Source organism: Endocarpon pusillum, assembly GCF_000464535.1.
Source record: "Endocarpon pusillum Z07020 unplaced genomic scaffold scaffold991, whole genome shotgun sequence".
NCBI classification, from domain to species: domain Eukaryota; kingdom Fungi; phylum Ascomycota; class Eurotiomycetes; order Verrucariales; family Verrucariaceae; genus Endocarpon; species Endocarpon pusillum.
The window spans coordinates 97,564-120,652 of NW_006916673.1; the positions used below are offsets into that span (position 1 = coordinate 97,564).

General features: G+C 49.4%; 7 protein-coding genes across 7 annotated transcripts; 1 reads left to right on the forward strand and 6 right to left on the reverse strand.

Moving 5' to 3' along the window:
* EPUS_06431 (uncharacterized protein) lies at nt 1-1,351 on the reverse strand (the record flags this gene model as incomplete). Its single annotated transcript, XM_007808135.1, has 4 exons — nt 1-32; nt 88-889; nt 1,065-1,180; nt 1,249-1,351. The coding sequence occupies 4 exons, from the start codon at nt 1,349-1,351 to the stop codon at nt 1-3; spliced, it is 1,053 nt and encodes a 350-aa protein (XP_007806326.1).
* A 980-nt stretch (nt 1,352-2,331) lies between these two features.
* Nucleotides 2,332-7,030, reverse strand: EPUS_06432 (Aminopeptidase 2; the record flags this gene model as incomplete). Its single annotated transcript, XM_007808136.1, has 5 exons — nt 2,332-2,472; nt 2,542-5,120; nt 6,348-6,783; nt 6,860-6,922; nt 6,980-7,030. The coding sequence occupies 5 exons, from the start codon at nt 7,028-7,030 to the stop codon at nt 2,332-2,334; spliced, it is 3,270 nt and encodes a 1,089-aa protein (XP_007806327.1).
* Nucleotides 7,031-9,632: 2,602 nt separating this feature from the next.
* EPUS_06433 (uncharacterized protein) lies at nt 9,633-10,075 on the reverse strand (the record flags this gene model as incomplete). The annotated part of the gene is made up of 3 exons (XM_007808137.1): nt 9,633-9,836; nt 9,917-10,000; nt 10,070-10,075. 3 exons carry the CDS (start codon nt 10,073-10,075, stop codon nt 9,633-9,635), a joined length of 294 nt encoding a protein of 97 aa, XP_007806328.1.
* Nucleotides 10,076-10,595: 520 nt separating this feature from the next.
* Nucleotides 10,596-11,385, reverse strand: EPUS_06434 (uncharacterized protein; the record flags this gene model as incomplete). Its single annotated transcript, XM_007808138.1, has 3 exons — nt 10,596-11,138; nt 11,210-11,287; nt 11,332-11,385. The coding sequence occupies 3 exons, from the start codon at nt 11,383-11,385 to the stop codon at nt 10,596-10,598; spliced, it is 675 nt and encodes a 224-aa protein (XP_007806329.1).
* Nucleotides 11,386-12,607: 1,222 nt separating this feature from the next.
* On the reverse strand, nt 12,608-15,795 carry EPUS_06435 (uncharacterized protein; the record flags this gene model as incomplete). Its single annotated transcript, XM_007808139.1, has 3 exons — nt 12,608-12,765; nt 12,824-15,563; nt 15,655-15,795. The coding sequence occupies 3 exons, from the start codon at nt 15,793-15,795 to the stop codon at nt 12,608-12,610; spliced, it is 3,039 nt and encodes a 1,012-aa protein (XP_007806330.1).
* A 1,134-nt stretch (nt 15,796-16,929) lies between these two features.
* EPUS_06436 (uncharacterized protein) lies at nt 16,930-19,674 on the reverse strand (the record flags this gene model as incomplete). Its single annotated transcript, XM_007808140.1, has 2 exons — nt 16,930-19,040; nt 19,095-19,674. 2 exons carry the CDS (start codon nt 19,672-19,674, stop codon nt 16,930-16,932), a joined length of 2,691 nt encoding a protein of 896 aa, XP_007806331.1.
* Nucleotides 19,675-20,481: 807 nt separating this feature from the next.
* Nucleotides 20,482-22,971, forward strand: EPUS_06437 (uncharacterized protein; the record flags this gene model as incomplete). The annotated part of the gene is made up of 1 exon (XM_007808141.1): nt 20,482-22,971. One exon carries the CDS (start codon nt 20,482-20,484, stop codon nt 22,969-22,971), a length of 2,490 nt encoding a protein of 829 aa, XP_007806332.1.
* Between the last annotated feature and the right edge of the window lie 118 nt (nt 22,972-23,089).

Consider the following 23,089-nt stretch of genomic DNA (forward strand, 5'->3'; position numbering starts at 1 on the left):
TCAAGCCCAATTACCAAGTAAGGCCATCAATCCTGTTGGATCCAAGATTAGCTCAATATTGGCAAGAATTTCAGAGACATAACTGACCAGCTCCCAAGGACATGAACCCGAATGCAAGTAAAGTCAATTTTATCGGCGCATTCATCATTGCACGGCTAAACATGAATTCATGCGCAATGAGCTCCACCAGACCAGTGTAGATCAGGATACCCGCACTGATCGAGTCGAAGACGCCGTTGACGATCAAGGTGGCTTGGCCACCAGGTGGGTAGCTTTCCCTCACACCGAGACCTATGGCGATTGCGACAGGAGTGGTGAGACCATAAGCCAAGGCGAGTATATATGGGGTCCAGCTCTTCTTCTCTGGCCATGGTGTCACCGCAAGCCGACTACCCAGACCTAGGCCCTCAAAGGTCTGATGGAACACCAATACAACATACAGCGTCCTGAATTCTTCGCCAGCCACCGCAAGAGTTAGACCAATAAAAATCGAATGGAAGATAACACCAAATTCTAGGACGAAAATAGCAGTCATCTGGGCAGCGTAATTATCGAGTGTCGGATCGTAACGGGTAAAGGCATCTTCGATGTCAACATGTTGCTCGCTATGGCCATAGTGATCGGCTCCTGGCACGAAGCTGGCTCGACGTGAATTGGATCCGTTGCTTGCACCTTTGGCAGCAAGCATATACAGGGTCTTATCCTCCTTCTTGATTGATTGTTTGTTATTCGTACGCTCTGCTTTCATCAATACTCGGGTGACCATCAATTCAATGAAGAAGAGGACAAATATCATCATCAAGGAGATACCCTCTGGCCATGGGTATTCGGCAATGACGGTATCGGCTAGACAAGCTTCGCCAAGGGCCTCGTTTGCAGGAGCTAACAGCTGAGTAATGTTAGCTTGCAATAAGCTGAGCGTCCACCATGATCTAGGAGCCATAGGAGCCAGAGGAGTGAACATTCTTTAGGCGGCTTGAATCAACAAACTTGAACCCAATACCGTAGAGCCGAAGCTTGGCAATCCTCCACCTGAAAGCATTGCAATGGAGACAGTCACTCACATGAATGAAGGCTGTGGCAACGATCACCCCCGAACCAAAAAATTTGACAAAAAAGAAGACCCAATCTGGTACTCCTAGATTTCGATGTCGATTGGCAAAGATGGGAAATAGAGCACCTGAGAAGGTCAGCTTCCCCAAGATCACAACCAAGGAGCCGCTTGGGTTGTCAATATCATGTACGGACCTAACCCCGAGCCAACGAGAATGACAAAAATGGCAGAGATTCGCAAACCCAACTGGCCATCATATTCATTGCCAGTTTCGCATGCGGGAACAGGCTCGTCCATATCGAAGAGAAGATCTGGCTCAGCCGGTTGGCAGTTTACTGTGGACTGTCTGGGCTTTAAAGAGACCGAAGAAGAAGATCAATGGCTATCAGGCTTGCCTGGGGCCAGGCTTGGATTTATCGAAATCCATGCCGCCCAGCTGCTTGCGATTTGCATTCCTAGGACAGCTGGGCATGCAGAACGAGTCCGCGGGCCGCGAGGATTAGGACCCATTCCTACGCTAGACATGTTGGTAAACGAGATCCACCCCAGAGGCACCCACTCAGATGTCAAGTGGAAACGATTAGGTCGCACGGATCTTATAAGATAGTGTGGCAAGCGGACAAAACGAGTCAAACGTGGGAGTGGTATCCTTGGCAAAGGAGATATTCGGTGCTCTAGTGGTACCTCCTTTTCCACACTGTACCGCAGACTACATCCTCCATTTACACAGCGGTCATTCTCTAAATAGCACCAAAACCCTTCCATTTCAGTAGAGAAGATAGGTGTGCATCTACGATGAGGAGTCGACCATGTTATGCAATCACAATTATTTAAGCAAGAGAATCTGGGATACCACGTGCCACTGGCGTCACGCCACGCTTCTGCCACAGCTTTTGCAATGCTTCTCAAGGTCCTCAAAGTCAAAATCGGCAATCCCACTGCAAGGGGGCCTGCAGTAATATTGGTAGTTGTCATTACAGGACTATAGCGCTCTGATTTGTCATTGCAAAGCTCAGCTGTAAGTAGTCATTTTGACTAGTCAATTTATTACATCTAACTTTTTTGAGACATGGTTTTTCTGTGCAAAGAGCATTTCCTGGTAACATCATTTCAAGGCCCCGGTGGTGGCGTACCCGACCTTGGTTCGCCTCTGCTACAGAACATGGATTTCATGGTCCTCAATCAGTAGACTGGGAGCTGTGCCAAATCATCGAGGCCAGTTGAGATTGATTGATGTTGGTGCTGTGATTCGGTCTAGTCTAGAGTGTTGACACATTCTATAGCTTCATTGTTTCCTGGATCTTGCCCAGATACCCATTTTGGATCAACCAGGCCCGGACGTCCTCTCCGTCTCTTTCGAGCCAACTGTTCCTCGCCTTGATACTATCCAGCGTCTGATCAAGTGCGCGATCGAATCCCTAGATCACAAAGTATCAGTCGTCAGTATAATTCCTGGACTACCAACACGACATGTAGAATCGACTGACCTTCGTGTCTCTTGTCTTGAAAAACTCCTCTACCCTCTTCATCTGCTCCATCCTTGTAAACCCACCCGCACACATTCCCACTACGGAACTCAACATGTTCCCACTTGGCGGCAGCCTCTTGACAAGCTCATCCCAAACGCTACACATCCACTCCCACCTCTTTTCGATCCCCTCCCTATGCGCCCTCAATCCCGCAATAGGCATATAGATATCCTGCATCTTAACTTCACCGCTCAACGTAAGCCCCAAAGTCCTATCAATCAGCTCCGGGGACTTCGCGCGTCCAAGCACGCGCAAACAGGTATTTCTCTCCTCGGCCGTCGATGCGGAATGGTATCTCGCTAGGATTGTGTTGTATTCCTTCTCGCCCCCATGGACCAGTGCCAAGGCGAAGACAGCAGGTTTGAGGTTGGGATGCACAGCTTCCAGATCTCCATCTTGGAACCTCTTGAACATTTGGTCGGCTGCGTTGATGATCTTCTCATCTCCAGCCATCCCTGCCGAGCCGAACATGAGGCTTTTGAACTGGGAAAGAATGTGGTCTTCGTTCTCCGTGAATTCCCAACCCAGCTCATGAGCTTTAGCGGAGCAAAGCTGTAATTGGAATAGCTTCAATGCAGCTTTGGTGTCTTCGTCCTCAAAAATCCACGTGCTTCTTACAGCGCTGATTCGAGTGAGAATCTCGTTCCAGACGATATACGCGGATTCCATATCAAAGGACTTCAAAAGGTGCAAAATACCGGACGTCTTTTGGTAACCCGCCGCAGCAAGTGAGCCAGCGTCAGCGATCATGCCAGCACGGTCCTCGACTGTAAGGAGACCTTGTTTGGCTGCTTGTCCCAGTTTTTCCAGGCGGGAGGTAGGATATGAGGTACGGAACAAGGAACAATGGTCCGCGTTAAGCTTGTAAAAGGACAAGTCTGGGAGCGTGAAAGTGGCCGACCGAGAGCCGAGCATCAGATTTTCATCAATCCCTTCCTTCGTCTTCAGACCGAGGATGACGGGATAGATGGTGGTGTCCTCTTCAGGTTTCACATCTCCGGTTCGCAAGAAGCGGTTTTGCTTCAGGGTGATGGCCTTCTTGGCTTCGTCTTCTTCCACGGTGATGACAGGAAAACCAATATGCTTGGTCCAAACATCCATCAAGGTGGAGACATCTTTACCACTGGCTTCAGAGAGAGCTGCCCACAGATCACCGGTTTGTGTGTTGCCCCATGCATGCTTTTTGATGTAGCGTCTTACTCCGTCAATGAAAACATCTTCCCCAAGATATTTTGAGATCATGCGTAAAACAGCAGAACCTTTGGCATAGGAAATGCTGTCAAATATCTGATTGATGTCCTCTGCTCGATGGACTGGTACTTCGATTGGGTGTGAGCTTCGCAAAGAGTCTAAACCCAAGGCGCCTTGTAAAGTGTCGATAGTGAAGGTTTCCCATACCTTCCATTCTGGGTAGAATTCATTGCAAGAATACCATGACATCCATGTTGCGAAACCTTCGTTGAGCCACAAACCATCCCAAAAGTCCATCGTAACAAGATTTCCAAACCATTGATGAGCAAGCTCATGCTGCACGACCTCAGCAACGCGTTCTTTGGTCGCAGCACCAGCAGTCTTCTGATCGAACAAGAGATCGACAACCCGATAAGTGATCAATCCCCAGTTCTCCATGGCCCCAGCGCTGAAGTCAGGAACAGCCACCATATCCATCTTTGGCAGTGGATATTCACTATCGAAAGCCTTTTCGTAGAATGCTAAGGTCTTTGCAGCAACCTCGAGGGAAAATCGACCATCTTCTAGATCCTGCTCAGGTGTCATCCAGACCTTGATGGGGAGCCTGAACTTGTCCGTAGATATAGACTTGAGCTCGGCAACGATAAATGCAAGCAGATATGACGACATGACCGGTGACTTGTGGAACTTCACAGCTTTCCTCTTGCCTCCAGTGATCTTGGAATCTACCCATTTTTCCGACTCGACGTCCATATTACTTAGACACGTCATGTGTTTGTCGGCAATCAGGGTCACGGTATATTCAGCCTTCAAAGCAGGTTCGTCGAAGCAAGGAAATGCTCGTCGGGCGTCTGTCGGCTCGAATTGTGATACAGCCAAATACCTCTGCTTACCATCTTTATCTTTCGAGGATGCTCTATAGAATCCGGCCATCTGATCATTCAGTTGTCCTGTGAAAGTCTGCTTGAGCTGTACCTTCTGTCCCTTGGACAACTTCTCGTCAAATTTGATCGTTGTAGTCTGCGTGTCTTCATTGTAGGAGAGACGTGGACTTTCGATGACAAGGGCACCAGGTTTTTGGATGGTAGTACTGTGGATGTCGAGCTCGAGAGTGTTCAGGCATACTTGGGATGAGTCTTCTGCCACGTCAAGGTCTATAATGACCGTGCCTTCGAAGGTGAACTTCTCAAAGTCACATTCGAGGGTAAGGTCATAGTGCCTAGGGACGACGTTTGTAGGAAGAATCTCTCGGCTTCTTGAAATGTCAATGCTGCCCGCAGTATCGGTGTAGGCTGCTCGACACATGTTGCGGGAGAAGGACTGCTGCTCCTGATGATGTGCAGGGCCTGGAAGAAAAGCCTTGAGGAGGACCGACAGGAAGGGACTTGAGGGAGTGGACAACGAGGGTCGTGCGACCGGAGAAAAGCTTCTGGAGAATTTCGGGCGGTGAGTTAAGATTAAATTCCTTCGCAGCTTTGGAGATGTGTGCGACCTCGCAACGGACTTCCCAAGTTGGACCGGACAAACAAGAGGGAGTCTCATCGACCCCAGTGGCCATAGACTTGGAGGAATGATGTGTAGCAGCGCATGAAAGACCCAGTGGCAAGCTCCAGCATCATGCAGGGGAGCGCATAGCTTGCTCCGCAGTCGGAAGGTGTACCGACCGCACTGTGGATCGCTCAAGCTATCTATTAGTTATTGATCTCCCATCCAAATCCTTCCACAGCCCAACTACACGCAAGACAATTACTGCACATTCTGTCATACTTCGATTGGCACACAATGTTCCTTGGCTTCATGGCCATTCCTTGCTAGAGTACACCAGCATGTTTGAGGGAACTACTATCTCTTGTGGGTTGATTTCCATAAGTGTCTGGGACATGAATTAAACAATATGAAGTTCCGTGAACGGCGTCCTACCGGGTTGGTTTTCTCCAGCGTTATAGTTTGGGAGTATTACAGCAGGAATACAAGTACACAAAAACATGATATCCTCCTGGATTTCATAAAGTCTGAATTTTAGAAGAGTCAATGCTAATTACAGATGTTTGATGTCTTCCAAGAGTTATCTTAACCTCAAGAAAGAAATTTTACAAGTCCATCGCAATATAAGACCTGCTAAGTTGAAACATATGAACGCCTCCTCCATGTTATTTTCCAGTATTATACAGAAATTTGAGAAGCCCAAAGCTCAGAATGATCAATCTTACCCCATCCTCATTAGCCTACTCCAGTTCTCATCATGCACTGTGTGTACCGCTACACAAATCATGATCAGGGTAAACCAGGCTGGGCGCGCCCCAGGAGTCCATGTGAGGTATACTACAGTTTTCCTTACATCGGAAATAATGACACCCCCAGAAGGGCACCATGAGTCCCAAAATCCCACATTGAAACTCTATATGAAAATCACAGAAAAATCACAGAAATTTATCAAAGCTCATCGACCATCGTTTTTCATTTGCTATCTGCAGTACTCCACTACTCTAAGAAATGACGGCTGTGCAATATGCACCGAGGGCAGGTTCTTGACTGGCCCCATATCTCCCAGTGTTCGTAGTGATATTCCATACCTTTCATCGCATTGTTTGATGCCGTCCATGCGAAGAAGTTCCTTGCTGTGTTACCAGCACGTCCTGCACATTCCTTGAGTAGAATCTCCTCCCAGTATCCTCTCTCCTTTGGAACGTACTTCCCACAGATCTGGCAGAACTTCAAATGGTCGGGAAACCAAGACTTCAACGTGTTTCGGAAGAAACGTCTCATCCCATATAAATCTTGGTCTTGGTGGGGAGCAGGAAGTTGGAGCATTGTATGGAAAGAGGTGACTTTCTGGGCGAACGCTTTACAGACCAGTGCAAACGAAGCACGGTCGCAGATGGTGAGATAGTCCCTCATAACCATGACAAACAGCTCCGCGGGAAGGCCAAGTATGTCGAAACCCTTCTTACGATGTCTTTGGCGGGGTCTATGAGGGATCGGGCGAGGTGGAAGAACATTTGTAAGCATCTGCCAAAATGTCAGCCTTCTTTCCCTCTTCAGGCCGCCTTCCAGCATGGTCCGTTCATTGCCGGGCTTGTCTTACCTGGCGAGGGAAGCGGACCAACTGCATTTGGACAAGGCCAGGGTTTGATGCTGTTGCTGGCTGCTAGCATAATCTTTGTCAGTATTCTTGCTGGTGAGGTCTCGGTGACGGCTAACTCACGTTTGGTGGAACCGCTCCAGATACATTTGAGGGAGTTGTTGTGGTAGCCATGATAGCTAGCAGTAGTTGTATCACACAAGATCTTGTTGACTTGCAGGCGAGACAAGTAGCAGATGGGATGAAGTTGATGATACTAAGTTGTGGTACAACGAGAAGATCGAGTGACGGGATGTTTGCAGCAGATGCACTAGTCGCATTAAATATTCACTGTATCAGTCTCTTCGTGTGTTCCTCTCTGCTTCCTGCTGAACCACGTGATATCACTGGTAATAGGGGTGCCAAGAGATGGCATTTCAGCATAACAAAACTGCAAAGATATGCATCCGTCACGAAGAACGCTTCGCTAGTAGGTTCGATGAACCTAATACAAACCTTGCGATTGGAAGCCAGAAGGCCAGGAAATCAGCAGCTCAACCCTGTACCTCAGCAGAAGCGCTGACGAATGACGATGGCAGCCGATCGCACTAGAACGCAGAGCAATCCCCCAGATTTGGCAGAATGAATCGCATCAGTAGCTGAGGGCTTGTGACCCAAAGACCCGCCCCAGAGAACGAAGGGCCTGTTACAGCCTGCAGAACGTACACTTTGGACCCAAAACCGCTGTGCGCGGGCAAAGCAATGTCTGGTATATGGGTGTGCTCCCACAACCTGTCCGGAAACTGTTCCCCTTGCTGGATGCAGAACAGATCTCGAAGAAACGAAGTGGAGCATATCACAGGTATATATGGAATGGCATCTGCAAGTACCAGCTGGGGATTGACATAGACAGCAAGCATGCAATACGGTCAGCGGGCTAGGAATCTCCTACCACCAGAAACCGTAGGCGATCAGGTTGCGATACTAGCGAACGGAAAGGATTTGGGACTCTCGCCTGCAATGTTGATAGGGTCAGCTATATTGAGCCAGTGAGGCTCAATAACGAGAACCCTAACGCAGCGACATATAGCACATTGTGGTCTGGTATCCAACAGTTATACCCCTGTCATGATGTGGAAGAACTAAGTCGTTGATGATGTAAATAGGGGCGGATGGAAGTGAAGCATTAGCACCGATCTCTGGTTCTCTTCGGCACAACTGCCTATCTAGGATGGAGCACCTACCACGTACTACTAGTACCTAATGGGCATGCGACTGCTTGTCTTCTTTTCACGGATAAGTACTTAGTCCAGCATAAGGGGCTGTCAATGTTTTACAAAGGACAGGTGGGATTAAGTGTATTGTAGCTTGTTTATCATGTTTCACATTTTCCTATCACACAGCATATGACAAAATTGGTGATGGTATCTCAGCCAGTGATGATGCACACAATGTAGCATTTACGACAGAAACCTTCCATCCAAAGCATCATGGGTATGAAAATTGGGTCTGGGGATGCCAGAATGGGTGCTGTTATGAGATGGGAGTTGAAGATAGATCAGGGAAATGTCATTATAGAGGGTAGCAGTAGGGATGCAGAGGAGCGAAAGGAGGTTAGGCTTGGCAATATGCCTTGGCACAACTTTGGTCTTGGCCAATTTGAAGGAGGGCTTCAACTACTAGTTAGTACTAAGTTAGTTAGTAGCATGTTAGAATCATCCTAATGATGACTATGGAATATCACCACCATGCTTTTGCTGGATGGAGCATACATCTGGGCTTTCAAGGATGGAGTTTCGCGAAGAATGATAATTCAAAGACCACCACAAAGTCTCTCCCGGGAACTTGAAGTCGTTGTGGAGAGTGTGGTGAGAGTCCAAAGCTCTGTTCTGCATGTCCCTGGTCAAGAAAATCATGCCTGTGAGGTAAGAGGATTTGTGGCCACCGTACAGTTAATCATAGTTCACTCTGAAATTTGATTCCTTGTCAGATGCCAATATCATCTTCCAAGTTCATGCCAACAGACAGCCGGCATCGAGGGCAGCTTTTACGGCTTTGAGTTGGTTGGAGGGTTTCAATAGAGGTGAACTGGAGTAGCTGTGGGGACAGATCCTGGTTGGCTGCCCGGGGTAGTGAAGTATTTTCTATCATCGACTGCAGGATATCAGGGAGATCCTGGTTGGAATGGTACCAGAGTGGCACTGACTACACGATTGTCGATAAAGTCAAGCTCACACATAAATTAGGAAGACAGTAGAGCTTCAGCTATGGGATAAGTCCCTTTCAGGGAGGACATCCATGGGCATTTCAGCACTTTGTGCAATTTAAGCTAGCTGAGTGCAAGCAAAGAGTTAACGACTGCTGCCCAGCTGATAGTCTCTCATCGCCATCACCCTTCCATAACCATAACTCGCTATCACTAGCGTTGCCCCTATGGAGACCATAGACACCAATAGGCACAGAGTGCCTGACATCGCGGACAAGCACCATCCAGGAATAGCTGCCAAGGGCCCTGGATGTTTTTGAGATAGTAAAGCCCGTATGGATCAATCTTACCATCAGTTAAGAACTCCCCCTCGATGAACCGACTCATAATGCCATGTTTCCCTTCGAACTCCTTCTTGACCCTGTTGAGCCAATACTCATTATCGTCGCGAGGACCGTATTTGCCGCAGTGTTTGCAATACTTCAGCGTTGAAGGAATCCAGCCGCTGGTTAATCTCTTTTCAAAGAACTCGAAGAGTAAATCAGAGAAAGAATTCTCAGGAAACGGGCAAGGATATGTCGATGGTCCGTCTCAGTCAAGATGATTGTGAGCATTCAGCTTCGCCGCCAGGCCCTTGCAAGATAGAGCTAGCGCAGCACGATCCAGCACATCAAGGTTTTCGGAAATCTGCAGGATGACTTCAGTCGGCATGTTCAACAACATAGGTTCCTTATTATGGTCATTGATCTTCTTGGTGTTTCGTGTGATACGTCGCGTTGGATCATAGGCAAGCATCTGAATTCCAGAGATTAGTAAGCATCGATTTCAAAGACCTCATCCATCCGTAGTCGGAACATGAGATAGATTTCACTTACTGCAGGCGGAAAGCGGAGAAACTTAGGACGTTCATTGACAGGAGATGGTGCACGCTTCCTCTTGCAGCCAGCCTTTGGAGTTACCTGTGACATGCTGTCAGATATTGAACAGAGTTGAAGATCGGCTGAGCCGATCGGACAACGATAACTTACCTTCATTGCGGACGGAGCAGGTATGAGTGCAGTAACCAGAGCCGATCAAGGATAGTGTTAATACGCGAGACCGGTGGGAGGTCCTGGGTGGATTAAGTTTGGTGGTGAGGTTGTGGGAGATGAGGGCAGGATATAGGAGCAGAAGAAGAAATGATGAGGGTGGAGGAGATCAACCACATGTCACGTGGCAGCTTCCGCTGATGAGTAGTGAAGGAAAGCAGAAAGACAGATCCTTTCCTGCTAGAATGAGGACTATGAACCTAAGCAGATTTGATGAATCGGAATTCCAGCTCAGCATGCTTCACCCCCCAACCACTCCATGACAATCGCCATTACTAGCTCCGCATTTGCTCTGCACCATGATTTCTGTCTGCAAAAGAGATGAACCACCGTCCTAGGAAAAGACCTCAGCTCAAGCATTAGCAAGCACATCTTGAGCTATATGGGAACCGCACGCTCAAGCATTTTGACCCCCTTTCAAGCAAGCTGCCATACCAGAATTGGTTTGCTGAAAACCTCCTCCCATTCAAGAGACGAGTGAGAATCCATCCCGGCAGTATTTGCACCTTGGGCATTTCAATGCCTTTCCTTTGTCCCACTGGGCCAGCATCTGTTGTGTCTGAGAAGTAGCCCACCACTCCGCAAATGTCACACGATTACGATCACGACCTCGTGGACGACTTTCCCAGCATTTCTTCCCAAGCTTGCGTTTCCAGTGGCTTTTCATGCGAGGAACGTAGATCTTGCAACCCCAGCAGTATCGGAGACGCTTGGAGAAGAACCTGTCCCCAACTCTCTTCTTGAGGAAGTCTGCTGCTTCGTGTGGCTTGTGGGCGCGGTACTTGCATGCCTTGTCTTCAGGAAGGTCAAGTTTGGAATAGGTTGAAGCAATACCGGCCAAGTGCTTGCATGTCAGTGCCAGGGTGGCGGAGTCGAAGACATCCAGATAGTCAAAGATAATGAGGAGGATCTCGTTGGGCAAACCAGCGAGGTCGAATTTCTTCTTTGCTCTATACCTACGTCCCGTTGCGGCAGGCGGCTGTGATAAGACAGATGTCGTATTGAGCATCTGGATCATGTAAGTAGGAATACGGCGCCATAGAAAGGCGCTACATTTCGTCACAGTAGAGGTGAACTCACATTATCAGGGAAACGGATCATCTTCATGGGTCCATCAGCAATAAGGTGAGGAAGAACAAAACCTCGGTAAAGAGCATCCTGGTAGGTGTTATGGACAGCACATGGGACAATTACTGACTTACTCGTCCTGCTTTCAACCCTGGTACAGCCCAGATGGAAGCTGCCGAACGAGGCATTCTCGCTGAATAGATTGCTTTGTCGATCGGTGTTAGGAAAGCCACTTGTATGTAGATGATGAAAGGTGAATCCAGAAAACGCGGATGAGATGATTGTCTAATCGCAAAGGGCAAGTTCAAACGGGTGAAGAAGTAGGAATGTGATGCTTCGTATGCAACCGATCTCTCTATGAGTGAGTTTTCCGAAAGACGTGCCAGTGAGCGATAGAAATCAGGTAGATGATGGTTAGCGATCAAATGCCCCGCATGCAACCGATCTCCACCATCAATGTTCAGAGAGATGTGCTGCTAAGTAATGAATATCAAATGGATGATATGGAAGAGAAGAGCTGCTTCTGAGGTAGCCGGCCTTCACGGTGAAGGTTTAGAGACGTGAAGGTAAGTGCTGAACATCAAGTAAATGAAGTGAAGGGAGAATCTTCTCTCAAAATGTGCTCTCAAAGCAGCCGATCTCCGCCAGAGATGATGAGAAGGACGCGTAATCAACTGAGGGATATGATATGGGAAGGAAACCAAGGTAGGGTAGTAGGTGGAAAGAGTTGTCAATGGTTGTGGTGATAAAGTGCAGTAGATTAACAGAGGGAGCAGATGCCGACCACGCCAAGCCAGGGAAAAAGCATCAGTGACAGTGTAGCCACAGTAGCAGTAATAGCAGTGAAGATTTTCACTTGTGAAGTGAGCTTGTCATTTCTTTTGCCAGTGGCAGACGTATGCCCAGCCTCGAAAATGATCATGTGCAACAGAGATATCAAATATCAAATATCAAATATCACCTTCGGACTTGCCTGAACTCCTGCAACAGTTCATTCGGTTCGATGGATGGGTATCTGTGTCCAATCCCCAACCGCTGGCTAACACTATTCCCCAGTCATGTCAATCTCGTACATTGGAGTGCGCCATGTAATCCACTGTAGTGTCCAGACTCACTCAACTCCAACCTCCTGCTCTGCCGCAACAGACGTGTGACTGCAGCCGAAGCGATGGAACACAAAACACCGGAATGGACCAATGCACTCGCTATATAAACCAGGTATATATACAGGAAGCTCTGCCATACGCCAGCGCTTCGGCCAAGAACAATGCCGCCCACGTGGACGCGTGGATTGTATGCAATTTGGTGAACTCCGGTTAAAATGGGAATAGTGGGCACACAGATGGTCAAAAGTGAATGGAAAACCCGTATTGTCCTTTGGCGTTATCTGCCAAATGTGGTTAGAATCTGTCACAAATTCGGCGAGGTCGATGCCATAGGGGGACTTGGACGATGTGGAATAGCTGTACTCTTGGGCACAGCACCGTTTGTTGGTGTAGAAGCACGTTTCTGCATAGTCTGCAACTTCGTTCGTAAAGAAATGAGACGAGCCCGTATGCTTGAAACCACTGGTGGTATGTCAGTGACCACTCAAAGAGGGTGGCATAGCTTTATTGTAAAACTCACAATTCCGGACAGCCTTTCGGTCCTCTGCCTCCAACCCATTGATGGGCACATCATCTTCATCAGCACTGGCCTTACGTCCCTTATCAGAAGTGCTGCTGGACTTCGTAGAGGAGGCATCGTCATCGTCTTCTAGAACTGCTTCCAAAAGTCGGATTGCGGTCAAGTAGTTGATTTCGCAAGCTGAAAGGTCTTCTCCTGTGAGCTCATTGATGGCAGAAGTCTTACTCATTTCTACCGCCCTGTCATACATGATCTTCTCTGCGGTCACCCCAGAACTGACTACAACGTGATCAACGGAGGTGCCCATACTGTCGCTAGAGGCGGCTTCCATCGAGTGGTTGTTTGGGTGGCTTGGATGGGTTGGAGGCAACTTCTTCTGACTCTCAATAAGAGTCAGTCGTACTACTTCCGCTTTCTCCAGCACCTCATTGAATCGGGTCCGAATCCATTGAACCACATTGTTGACACGAATGCCCATCCCTTGATTGGTTGGAGACACAATATGAGACCGTTGCGAGGGGGTGTCTCCGAGTATCTCTCCACGATTCTTCCGCGCCCACCAACGCCCAGCAATATCCATTGACTTGGCCAGTAGTGACAGAGCTTTGACGTACAAGACCAGTGCTTCCTCCGACACATTCACCCTGGCCTCAATCTCGAGCACAACTGGTCCACCAGAATCACCGTTTTCAGCATTTTCTAGCGAGGTCATCGCTTGTCGGAGGCCGAGCCCAGTCTTGGCAGAAGGGGCGGACGGAATCAATTGCTGATACTTCACTTCAGCAAAACCATACACGACATCACTCCGGGTTGCACATTCTTCGATCGTTTGCACGAACTTTGTATCCTCGTCAAGGGTGACTTTTTGGCGGTCGCCCACAAGTACCAGACTGCCTTGTGGTACAGGGTAGGCTGGAAAGGCATTATAGCCACCGGGAGGAGACCTGCCACCCCGTCCCAACGACAGCGGTGGAGAAAAACCAACACCAAATAACCGACCACTCGCCAGGTTCAACGCTTTGGAGATTGCAGATGATGCGGAGTTCGGACTTGGAGCATAGCGTCTTTCGAAAGAGCTCTGACGGTGGTGTAAAGCATCAGGCCTCGCCTTGCTAGCGGCGATCTGTACTGCTTTAGAAGAGACTGGCTGGGCTCCAGTTGTCAAGGTTGGCGCTCCTGGCGTGGTTGCCCGACGGACCATGGCGCCGGATTGAGGCGAGAGATTCTGTCGAGCACCGCGTTGGATCTTAGGGCTGGCAGCCAGCTCATCCGCAAATGCATTCACCTCTACTGCTCGTTTTTCAACCATGACATAATCTCTCTCAAAGGCAATATCTTGCGCGGCTCGTTCCTTTTCTTTTTCCTCGTTGGAACGTGCTGTTGGTGCGTTCTCGTCCCCTTCTACTTGTGCTCGCAGGAGCGAAGGATTTGCAAGAGGACTACCCCGACTCAACCCAGGCTCCACAGGTGCAGCCGAGTCCGCACTCTGTTGCTGAAGCTCGGGGCGTACCGGAGCGGTTGCATGCGATGTCAGGGTAGGTCGCTGGAGCTGCGTAGGGCTTGATGTCAGTCGTCCAACAGGCCTTGAATCGATTTGCTCTTGCTCGGTTGATGCTCGCACAGCGACTGGACGTCCCAAAACTGCAGCTGGTTGGCGTTGAGGAGTCCTCGGAAGCGGCGACTGAGATTGAAGGGTTTCTTGCGAAGTATTTTGTGACCTGGAATATGGCCGTCTTTCCTGACCTTTGCTGTCTTTCCGAACAAGCCCGACAGGATCAGTCAAGCTTACTCTCCGCCGCTCGTTATCACGAGCCTGGGACACAGAGGTCTTTTCCGGCGGCCGGTCTTCGCCAATTAAGCCGGGGATTGGGTCGAGGATCACCTCGTTGCTGAAGAAACCTGGAAAGGAAGACCTCTCCTTTGGGTCTCGCTTTAGCAAACTCCGAATCAGCTTCTTCATAGCATCAGACACGATGACTTCATCTGGAAATTTGATCCGGTCTTCCCCTTTTTCGATCCTCCTCAACAGTTCGACGTGATTCGAGGCTCGAAACGGGGGCTTCCCCGTAACCATTTCATAGAGAACGGTTCCTACAGACCAAAGATCTGCCTTTGCATCATACTTTTCGTACCGAAGTATTTCGGGGGCCATGTACAACGGGGAGCCGCAGAGAGTCTCTGCCAGGGAAGTTGAGGGTAGAGAACGGGCGAAGCCAAAGTCGGCGATCTTCAGCATAGGTAATGATTTTATGCCGCAAACGGGAAGAAGTGAACTGTCGTCCACCGAAAATGGCATCATCTCTGGCTTTTCTTTCGCATAGTACAGTGGAGAAGGATTGAGCAATAAATTCTGGGGTTTTACATCTCGATGAATCAGGTTCTGAGACCGGAGAAATGATAAGGCACTGGAAAGCTGTTGTAGAAAGTGCCGGACGACCACCTCATTCAGACCACCAACCCGTGGATTTGGATATTTCTGCATCATGTCTCTCGTCATCGGATTGTTTCCCACAGTGTCTCTCTTTTTGATGAAGTAAGACAAGTCCCCTAAAGCACAGTATTCCATAACCAAGTGTATGTGAGCGCTTGATTCTTTGCAATCAATAAGGGCAACGATGTGTGGATGGTGTAAGCCTTTGAGAATTGCAATCTCCGACGTGAGGTTGTCCTTCAGTTTCTTATTGAGCTTCGACAGATTTACGGATTTGATGGCAACTAGAGATTTTTCTTGCTGGGGATTCTGTTGCAGCAGTCAGCAATCCCTTCCGTCAAGAGGTAAAAGATCGGATGGAATAGGCATTGGACTAGAGTCCTGCAGGGAAAGAACATACGATGTGCATCGCTTTGTAGACAGTAGCAAAACTGCCTCTGCCAATCTCCTCCATCTTGTTAAAGACTCCAACGCTGGATCCTGATTTTGTGCCATCATGAGACCTTGCTGAGGTATTGGGTTGGACGAGAGCGGCCGCCATAATGCTTGCAGGAGGTGCTACCTCCGGCGTTGAGGGTACAAGGTAGGGGTAAAGTCGTTGTACATGGGTACGCTAAGGATGTTGCGATGTAAGAGCACAATGACTACCTTACATGGAGAATCTCGAAGACAGGAAGTGGTGGAGGGGTTTGGTGCAGGTACGAGGTTGCAGTTGATGCAGCCTCGCGTCGATAGCTGTGACCTAGCGAGTGATGTGACGCACAAAGTGCAAGTAATGATTGGCTGAACAAGGCCGAGCCCGGAGCACGATTGGCGAGGCCACAGAGGTCGGAGCAAGTGTTTATAACGAGCAGGTTTCAGTCTTGTCCTGAAGCCTGACCACAAGCGATCTTTTCATCAAGTGGCGGGGTATAGCAGTCTCAGCGACTCGTTATAATACGGAGGATTGAGCGAACTGCGGCGTGGAAGTGTACTGACGTGAGGTGACAGGGGTGCCAGATAGAAGAAGATGCATGAATAAGTTGATGGGATATAGGAGAGAGTGTCGTCGTGGATGATGATGATAAAGAAGATGATGATGATCAGGGGGTAAGGCTGGAAAAGAACGGAAAGAGGATGGGGGAGTGATCGATGGGCAGCTGATTACCGAGTCGAGTTGAAGTCGATGGCGCCAGTGGCTCGCTGATCGTCTGGGGATGGCGAGAGAGTTGAGAGCTGTGACTCCACTGCCAAGCTCAGGCTAATTTAGCCTTCCCGCGTCACTTTGCCTTATCTGCTTATCGCACGATTTGGAGACGGTGCGAACCAAGTACCAGCCCCAGGGATTCATCTTCATAGGTCCACAAGTCCTGATGTATCCTCCTTCGATGAGCAGTATGTTCGGTCCGTTCGAAGAGTGAAAGCTGATATTGAAGATGTGATGCATGCATCGCCTAGATGATACCAATCTTCATCTCACTTCTCGGCATACTCGGTACATCATCCAAGACACACTTCCCCTGTCCATATGCCTGCTAGTACGGAGTACCAGGCACCCTTTCCCGTTGCTTCTGCCTGAAGACAGCAGGAGCACTGGCAGCAGCAGAATGCCTGAGCTCGATATTGGTTGGAGGAAAGTCATGTCATTTTTCACTACTCTTGTCTAGACCAGCACTCCGAGCTACCATAAGAAGACCTAGAGTCTAAGCCCTCTGACCAGTAGCCACAGCACAACCGGAACGACCACGTTGTCGTTTGCACCGGTGAGAACGGCTTCTGTCAAGCTAGCCCCCGTGGCTGCCAAACAAGCCTTCCCCAGCACAAGGACAGAAGGCCGCCAGTCATAAACTACCCATCCTCCAACTCTCAGCCATGTATAAGCGGTAACCAGGCCCACAGTCACCGCGGCCGCAAACGCCAGGCTGCCCTCAAGACTTTTTCCACCACCCCAGTACCATTTGTGGCGACCATAGCGCCTGCCAATGAGGGATGCAGCAGCATCTCCCATACCAACACAAACAATGCCGCTAATCATGCTAACATCTCTCGCACTGACATCCCATCCACGCCAAGGATATTCTCCACTTCTAGGAACGGCCGCCAGAGACAGCCAGAGAGGAATGGCGCAGCCGATGAGAAGAAAGATGTGCGACACAATAACGGGTCCGCGATAATCTCTGCCATCCACATACGGTGCCAAGAATGCGGTGAGAGGCTTGGATATTGGCGGTAACTGAGACGCTCGGAACAGATCCAGCAGCAAGAAGATGGCGAGAATCAGTATAAGAGCCAGAGCGATGAAACAAGGGTCTATAAAAATAGTGGGTAGAAGCATGACAACCATGACACCGTGAAACACCTTGCGTCGTGTGTCCACTTCTGCTATAGAGCTGAGCTCGAGCACGGTAGCCATGCCAGCAACAAGGACAAGGATACAGTAAACACAAAGGATAATGCGCATATTGGCCGGCCCCAGAGTGATCTGCCTCAGCCGTTCCATCCAGCCCATTGGAGCAGGAGAGTGATGACTCGACAAATGGGGTAACCGAATCCACGTGTCTAGACATCTTGACGAAACCCAGAATCGAAATCGAGAGTTGTTGCCAAGCAGGTAACCAAGAGCCCAGCCGAATGGCTCATACCCTTCCAGAGCAAAGAAACTGACGTAAGTACGGATTGGGCCGAGTACGATGAAAAGCACTGCTGTGTAGACAAACGCAGCATATGCCCACTTGCGAGTAGCCGCTTGTGCTGGCGTCAAGGTGAGGAACGACTGTGAGCCAATGGTTACGGAGCGTTTGGGCCGACCACTTGATGTAGTTCTGTATTTCTGTACGGAATTCGTTCCACCTGCCGGCATAGTGTGTCGTCTTCGAGGAGTGAAGTCGTGATCAATTAAACTGTCACCAACCGACTCTGATCGGCGAGATTGCTCATCTTCCTGCACGGCTGAGGCGCTGATGTGGTCAATGAAACCGGACATTGGGTGCTTGAGGAGTCCACTTGTGGTAATCGACAACTTTGGAGCAGCTTTGCCCTTCTTCACAGTTGGTTTAATGTCACCATCGTCATCACTATCAATCGACTGCCTAGACTTGTCCCTTGCCACCAGCCTTACGAACTGAGCGCAAATTGTTCTGTCCATTGTATGTAATAGTGACTTGCTCGAATGAGGTCGCCGATTGCTCTTCCGGAGACGCCAAGATGGAATTCTTGCCAAAGCTAATTCCCACTGAAGTGGTTTGAGACAGGCGACGAAAAGCAGCATAGGCCCAAGCCAAAGCAGGGCCTTCAGTATCTCGGATTGAGCGGACTCGGCAAAGAGATACAGATCAACCAGAGCCGCAACCAGGAGATGCCGCTCAGTAGGGTCGAGGCTTGTGGTAGTCAGAAATTCTACGGTCCGATTGGTGCAAACGTGCAGCGGGTAAAGCAGAGTCATATTTTCAAGAGAAGGGTGCACTGGCACATTTACAAAGATGAGGGGCACCATTGTCAGGAGCCAATGAAAGGTATCAAGACCTGCAGGATATATGGCAGTAGGTATAGCCCGTGGGGACAAGGAGGAAATCCCAAGAATAACATTCGGCAACACAAAACTCCGCGATGCTGATATAAGCGATATGGACACCACGAGTGGTAGGAAGACCGGGTAGAGTAGCGGCGCAGGATCGAACCTTGACGGAATGTGAAAAGCCCGGCTGATAGACGAGTTGACACTGTGACCTGCTTGCCTTGCCTGAAATGCCGCGCGGACAGGATATAGCAGGTAGAGAGAAGTAACAAGAGCGAATTGACAAGCGATTGCTATGACAGGTCAGATGTAGGACGAATAGAAGACAGACCCAGACCCAGACTCACCCGAACCACAAGCCAGCAATGCATCCTCTGACAAGTGACCATAGCTTGCGACGAGGCCGACCAAAAAGAATAGTACTATCTCTGTAGTTCTTCGCACTACTTCGGAGCGCCTCCTCTTTGTATACTTCTCCCGGATTATCTGTTCTGTTGTCCCCTCATCAACTATCCATGTGTACTGCTTGCTCCTCACCTGCGGAACGAGCTTCCGTGCAATGTTTTCTACAGCAGGTGGAGTAGCTGAGGGAGTGGGCTGTGCTGTTGAGTCTTCAAAAGGTGTATCACGTAGACCTTTGTGAGACCTCAACACTGGCGCAGGAAGACCTTTGAGAAATCGGCCGCGCTCATCGTCCGCTTCAGTACCGCTCTCACTCGAAGAAATGCCACTTAGAAGCTCATTGCCTTTGTCGCTTGGTTGTGGATGCTCATCATCTCCGTTCTGTACACTGAGAAGGCTTGTACCCCGTCTGTGGTATGGATGGGGAGAGCGAGAGAACTTTCGTTCCTGACCTGCAACATGATGTGTAATGGACTTGGTAGAGCTCCCATCCTCGCACGTAGTCGAGTGCTGGAGGTCTGCCATGAGAAAGGGTGGTAGGTATCGAAAAATCGAATTCTGCTAGGTCCATGGCGTATGTTCTTGGTTCGAAGTCTGGCTTCTTGATGCAAGTTGCATCATTGTCTGTGGTGTCAACCTGATGGCAGAAGCGCCCCTTCAGTCCCCTGTCCTCTCGCAAGCGAAAGTATCATTTTTTTGTTGGGCGAATCTTCATTTCACATGCAGAGCAAATAGCTGACGCAAGCTGGCAGCTTTCAAGACGATCCCGTCTTCTCCGGCTTGGCATTCTTCCCCTACTAAGTACTACTACTACTAGTAGTACTACTCCCCGGGAGTAGTACCACTGACCGGAAACATGTGCTCTCCAGCTTTCACTGTCACAATTATCTTCATGATATGAATTTTTACCTCCTTAGATGTCCATGATAATTCGTCGTACGTCGTATGTTAGGAGTTTTCTGCACATTTCCTATTGCAGGTGATACTTGTGCTACATTCGTCTCTGATTCCAGACACGGGCAGCCAAGGACATCTGGTAAGGGCACCGTCTGCTAGACAAGCAATCAGTCGTCCAGGAGAAATTCTAAGTACCTGAATGGTATTGAGAAACCAAGAGAACGCAGAGGCTAAATTGGTGCTGTCTGCAAGCCATCTTTTGTGAGGTTCTCTTGTTTCTTCAGGATTCAGGAGAATGTGTGGCAGGAGGAGCCAAACGCTTTTACCAAGTATTCAATCACTATATCGATATTTGCTGAGTGGCTTTCACTTCGGCTGTTTGAATCCAGCTAAGTGGTCCAAATGATCCATAGCATTGCCCGGCTCAAGCCTCCCATGTCTCTTAATGTGATAGCTCTCATATCTGGCGGAAAAGACTCGCTGTTCTCTTTATTACACTGCATACAAAATGGCCACAAGATTGTTGCACTTGCAAACCTGTACCCTGTTTCCGCAGAACCCTCCACTGATGGTCCTGTGACGCTGGAAGGAGAGGATCTTAACAGCTTCATGTACCAAACAGTTGGACATACGATTGTTCCCCTGTACGCGGAGGCACTAGACTTGCCTCTCTATCGACGCGGTATTGGCGGCAAAACAGTTAACACAGAGCGAGACTATGCTTTCGAAGAGGGTGTGGACCCTGACGAGGCAGAAGACCTCATTCCTTTGTTGGAGGAAATCAGACAAGCTCATCCAGAGGCTGATGCTCTCTCTACTGGAGCAATTCTCTCTACCTATCAGCGGACGAGAATCGAATCGGTGGCCGTGCGACTTGGATTGACTCCACTTGCCTTTCTATGGCAGTATCCTTATCTATCTCCGCCGAAAGAGCGAGAAGACTCCGTTACTGGTCTGCTAGACGATATGGAGGCTGCAGGCTGCGATGCAAGACTAATTAAGATTGCGAGCGCTGGTATGAAGGATTCTCTTCTCTGGTGTCGAGTGTCCGATCCATCAGTGAAAGCTCGAATTATTGCTGGAATGTCTCGATTTGTTGATGGCAATGGGTCATCGCTCAGAGGCGCTGTGCTTGGTGAAGGAGGTGAGTATGAGACACTGGCTATTAATGGGCCATTACGAGTGTGGAAGAAGAGGATCGAGATTGATAGCAAAAGCAATATCGTTGTTCAAGATGAAGGTGGAGCTACACGCTTGACGTTTGGTAAAGCAAGGTTGGCTGAGCAGTCTTCGGTGCAGGGAGATTCCGAGTCACCATTGGTCCGTGTGCCAATGTTGCTGGATGCTAGTTTCAACATATTGCGGCAAACAATCTTACAAGCAGATAATCTTCATTCAAATCTTTTGGATCCTCGTGACTTTCATGCATGGACGTGCTCAGAACTCCGGGCGAGTACATCACAAGTCTTGACGAGCTCTACTATCAACAACCTAACTAGTCCAAAACTCTCCAGGAACGTTACAGAGCAGACCATTGCTATCATTGACCAGCTTGATGCCATACTTAAAGCTACCAATAACTCCCAGGACGTGACCGCTTGTGTTGCTTTTGCAACTATCCTTCTACGACGCATGTCCGATTTTGCAGCTATAAATACTCTCTACGGAAAGCGATTCAATCACACTAATCCCCCAGCCCGAGTGACAATCTGCTGTGGTGACGTTCTCCCTCCAGACGTTTTGGTCAGCATTTCGTTCACCTTGGCTAGGGCAGGCCCAGCAAGGGTGCATGGTTTGCACGTTCAATCAATATCTTACTGGGCGCCAGCAAATATCGGGCATTATTCGCAAGCAATCAACGTGCCAATGCTGCTGCCCGGAGGAAGCGATGAGGAGGTCGTTCATCTCGCCGGCCAGATTCCCCTCATACCTTCAAGTATGCAACTCCTCGAGCAAGACTTCTTAGACCAAGCAATCCTTTCATTACAGCATCTCTGGCGGGTGGGTCAGTGTGTTGGAGTCGACTGGTGGACTCACGGTGTAGCATATCTAGCTAATGCTGAGATACCGGAGATCCATAGGAGAGCGAAAGTGGCCTGGGAAATCTGGAAGGGAGCGAACACAGCAGCACCGAATGCAATATGTGAGAAGCAGGACGACTCAGAAGGTGATACTGGTAATTTTGATGTGTGGGACCTTAAACACAACCACCAGATGCAGCCAGCTCTGGTATCGTCAAAACAGCCCACAAGTGCACACGTCCACAAACTGCCAAATCATGACGTCCTCTCAAGATCTTCATCCTCCCTACAAGCCACCAATACAGACATTCCACCTCTCCTCGTTGCGCATGTGTCTTCTCTGCCACGCTCTGCAGTCATCGAGTGGCACAGTCTGGGTCTAGCCCGCCTGCCCAGATGTTCTACCTCCAGGCCGCCTCTAACCGTCTCGACGACAGCAAGAGACTCCCTATCGATCTCTACATGCCTTTTGGGCCCAATCAGCCCTGAAGCCGCTGCTGATTCGGACGACGACTCTTTCACCCAGACCGAGGGCCAAGAACAGAAGTCCCAGCTTAGAGCGATCGCATTCTTCACCATCCAGATCTTCGAGATCGCCGAATCTGCTTCATCCAATAAGGGCCTCAGTCTAAAAGATCAGCTCCACCTTGCCCTATCCCGCTTGGAACAGCAGGATGACGTTCCGCTTATGGAAGGCACACATTGGACGTTCGGCGATCTCACAATCTACGTCTGCTCCGAAGGTGGCTACAACGCCCTTAACACCTCCGGCTTAGCCACGATGGGAACGCTGATACCATGTCGGAGTCTGTGGGGCGAAGAGGGAAGAAGAGTCGCGATTGCTGTTATGGGTCGCAGGGAGAGAGCCAGTAGCGGCAACAGCACAATAAATGCATTAGTCTAATCTCTCGGTGATGCGCGTGAACCTCGCCATGTCCGCTGAACAGAATGTCCCCCAATAGAGGCTGGGTTGCCCGAAGGAGGCCGGCAGGCCCAGATCAAAACCAAAGCCGAGCGAGGCC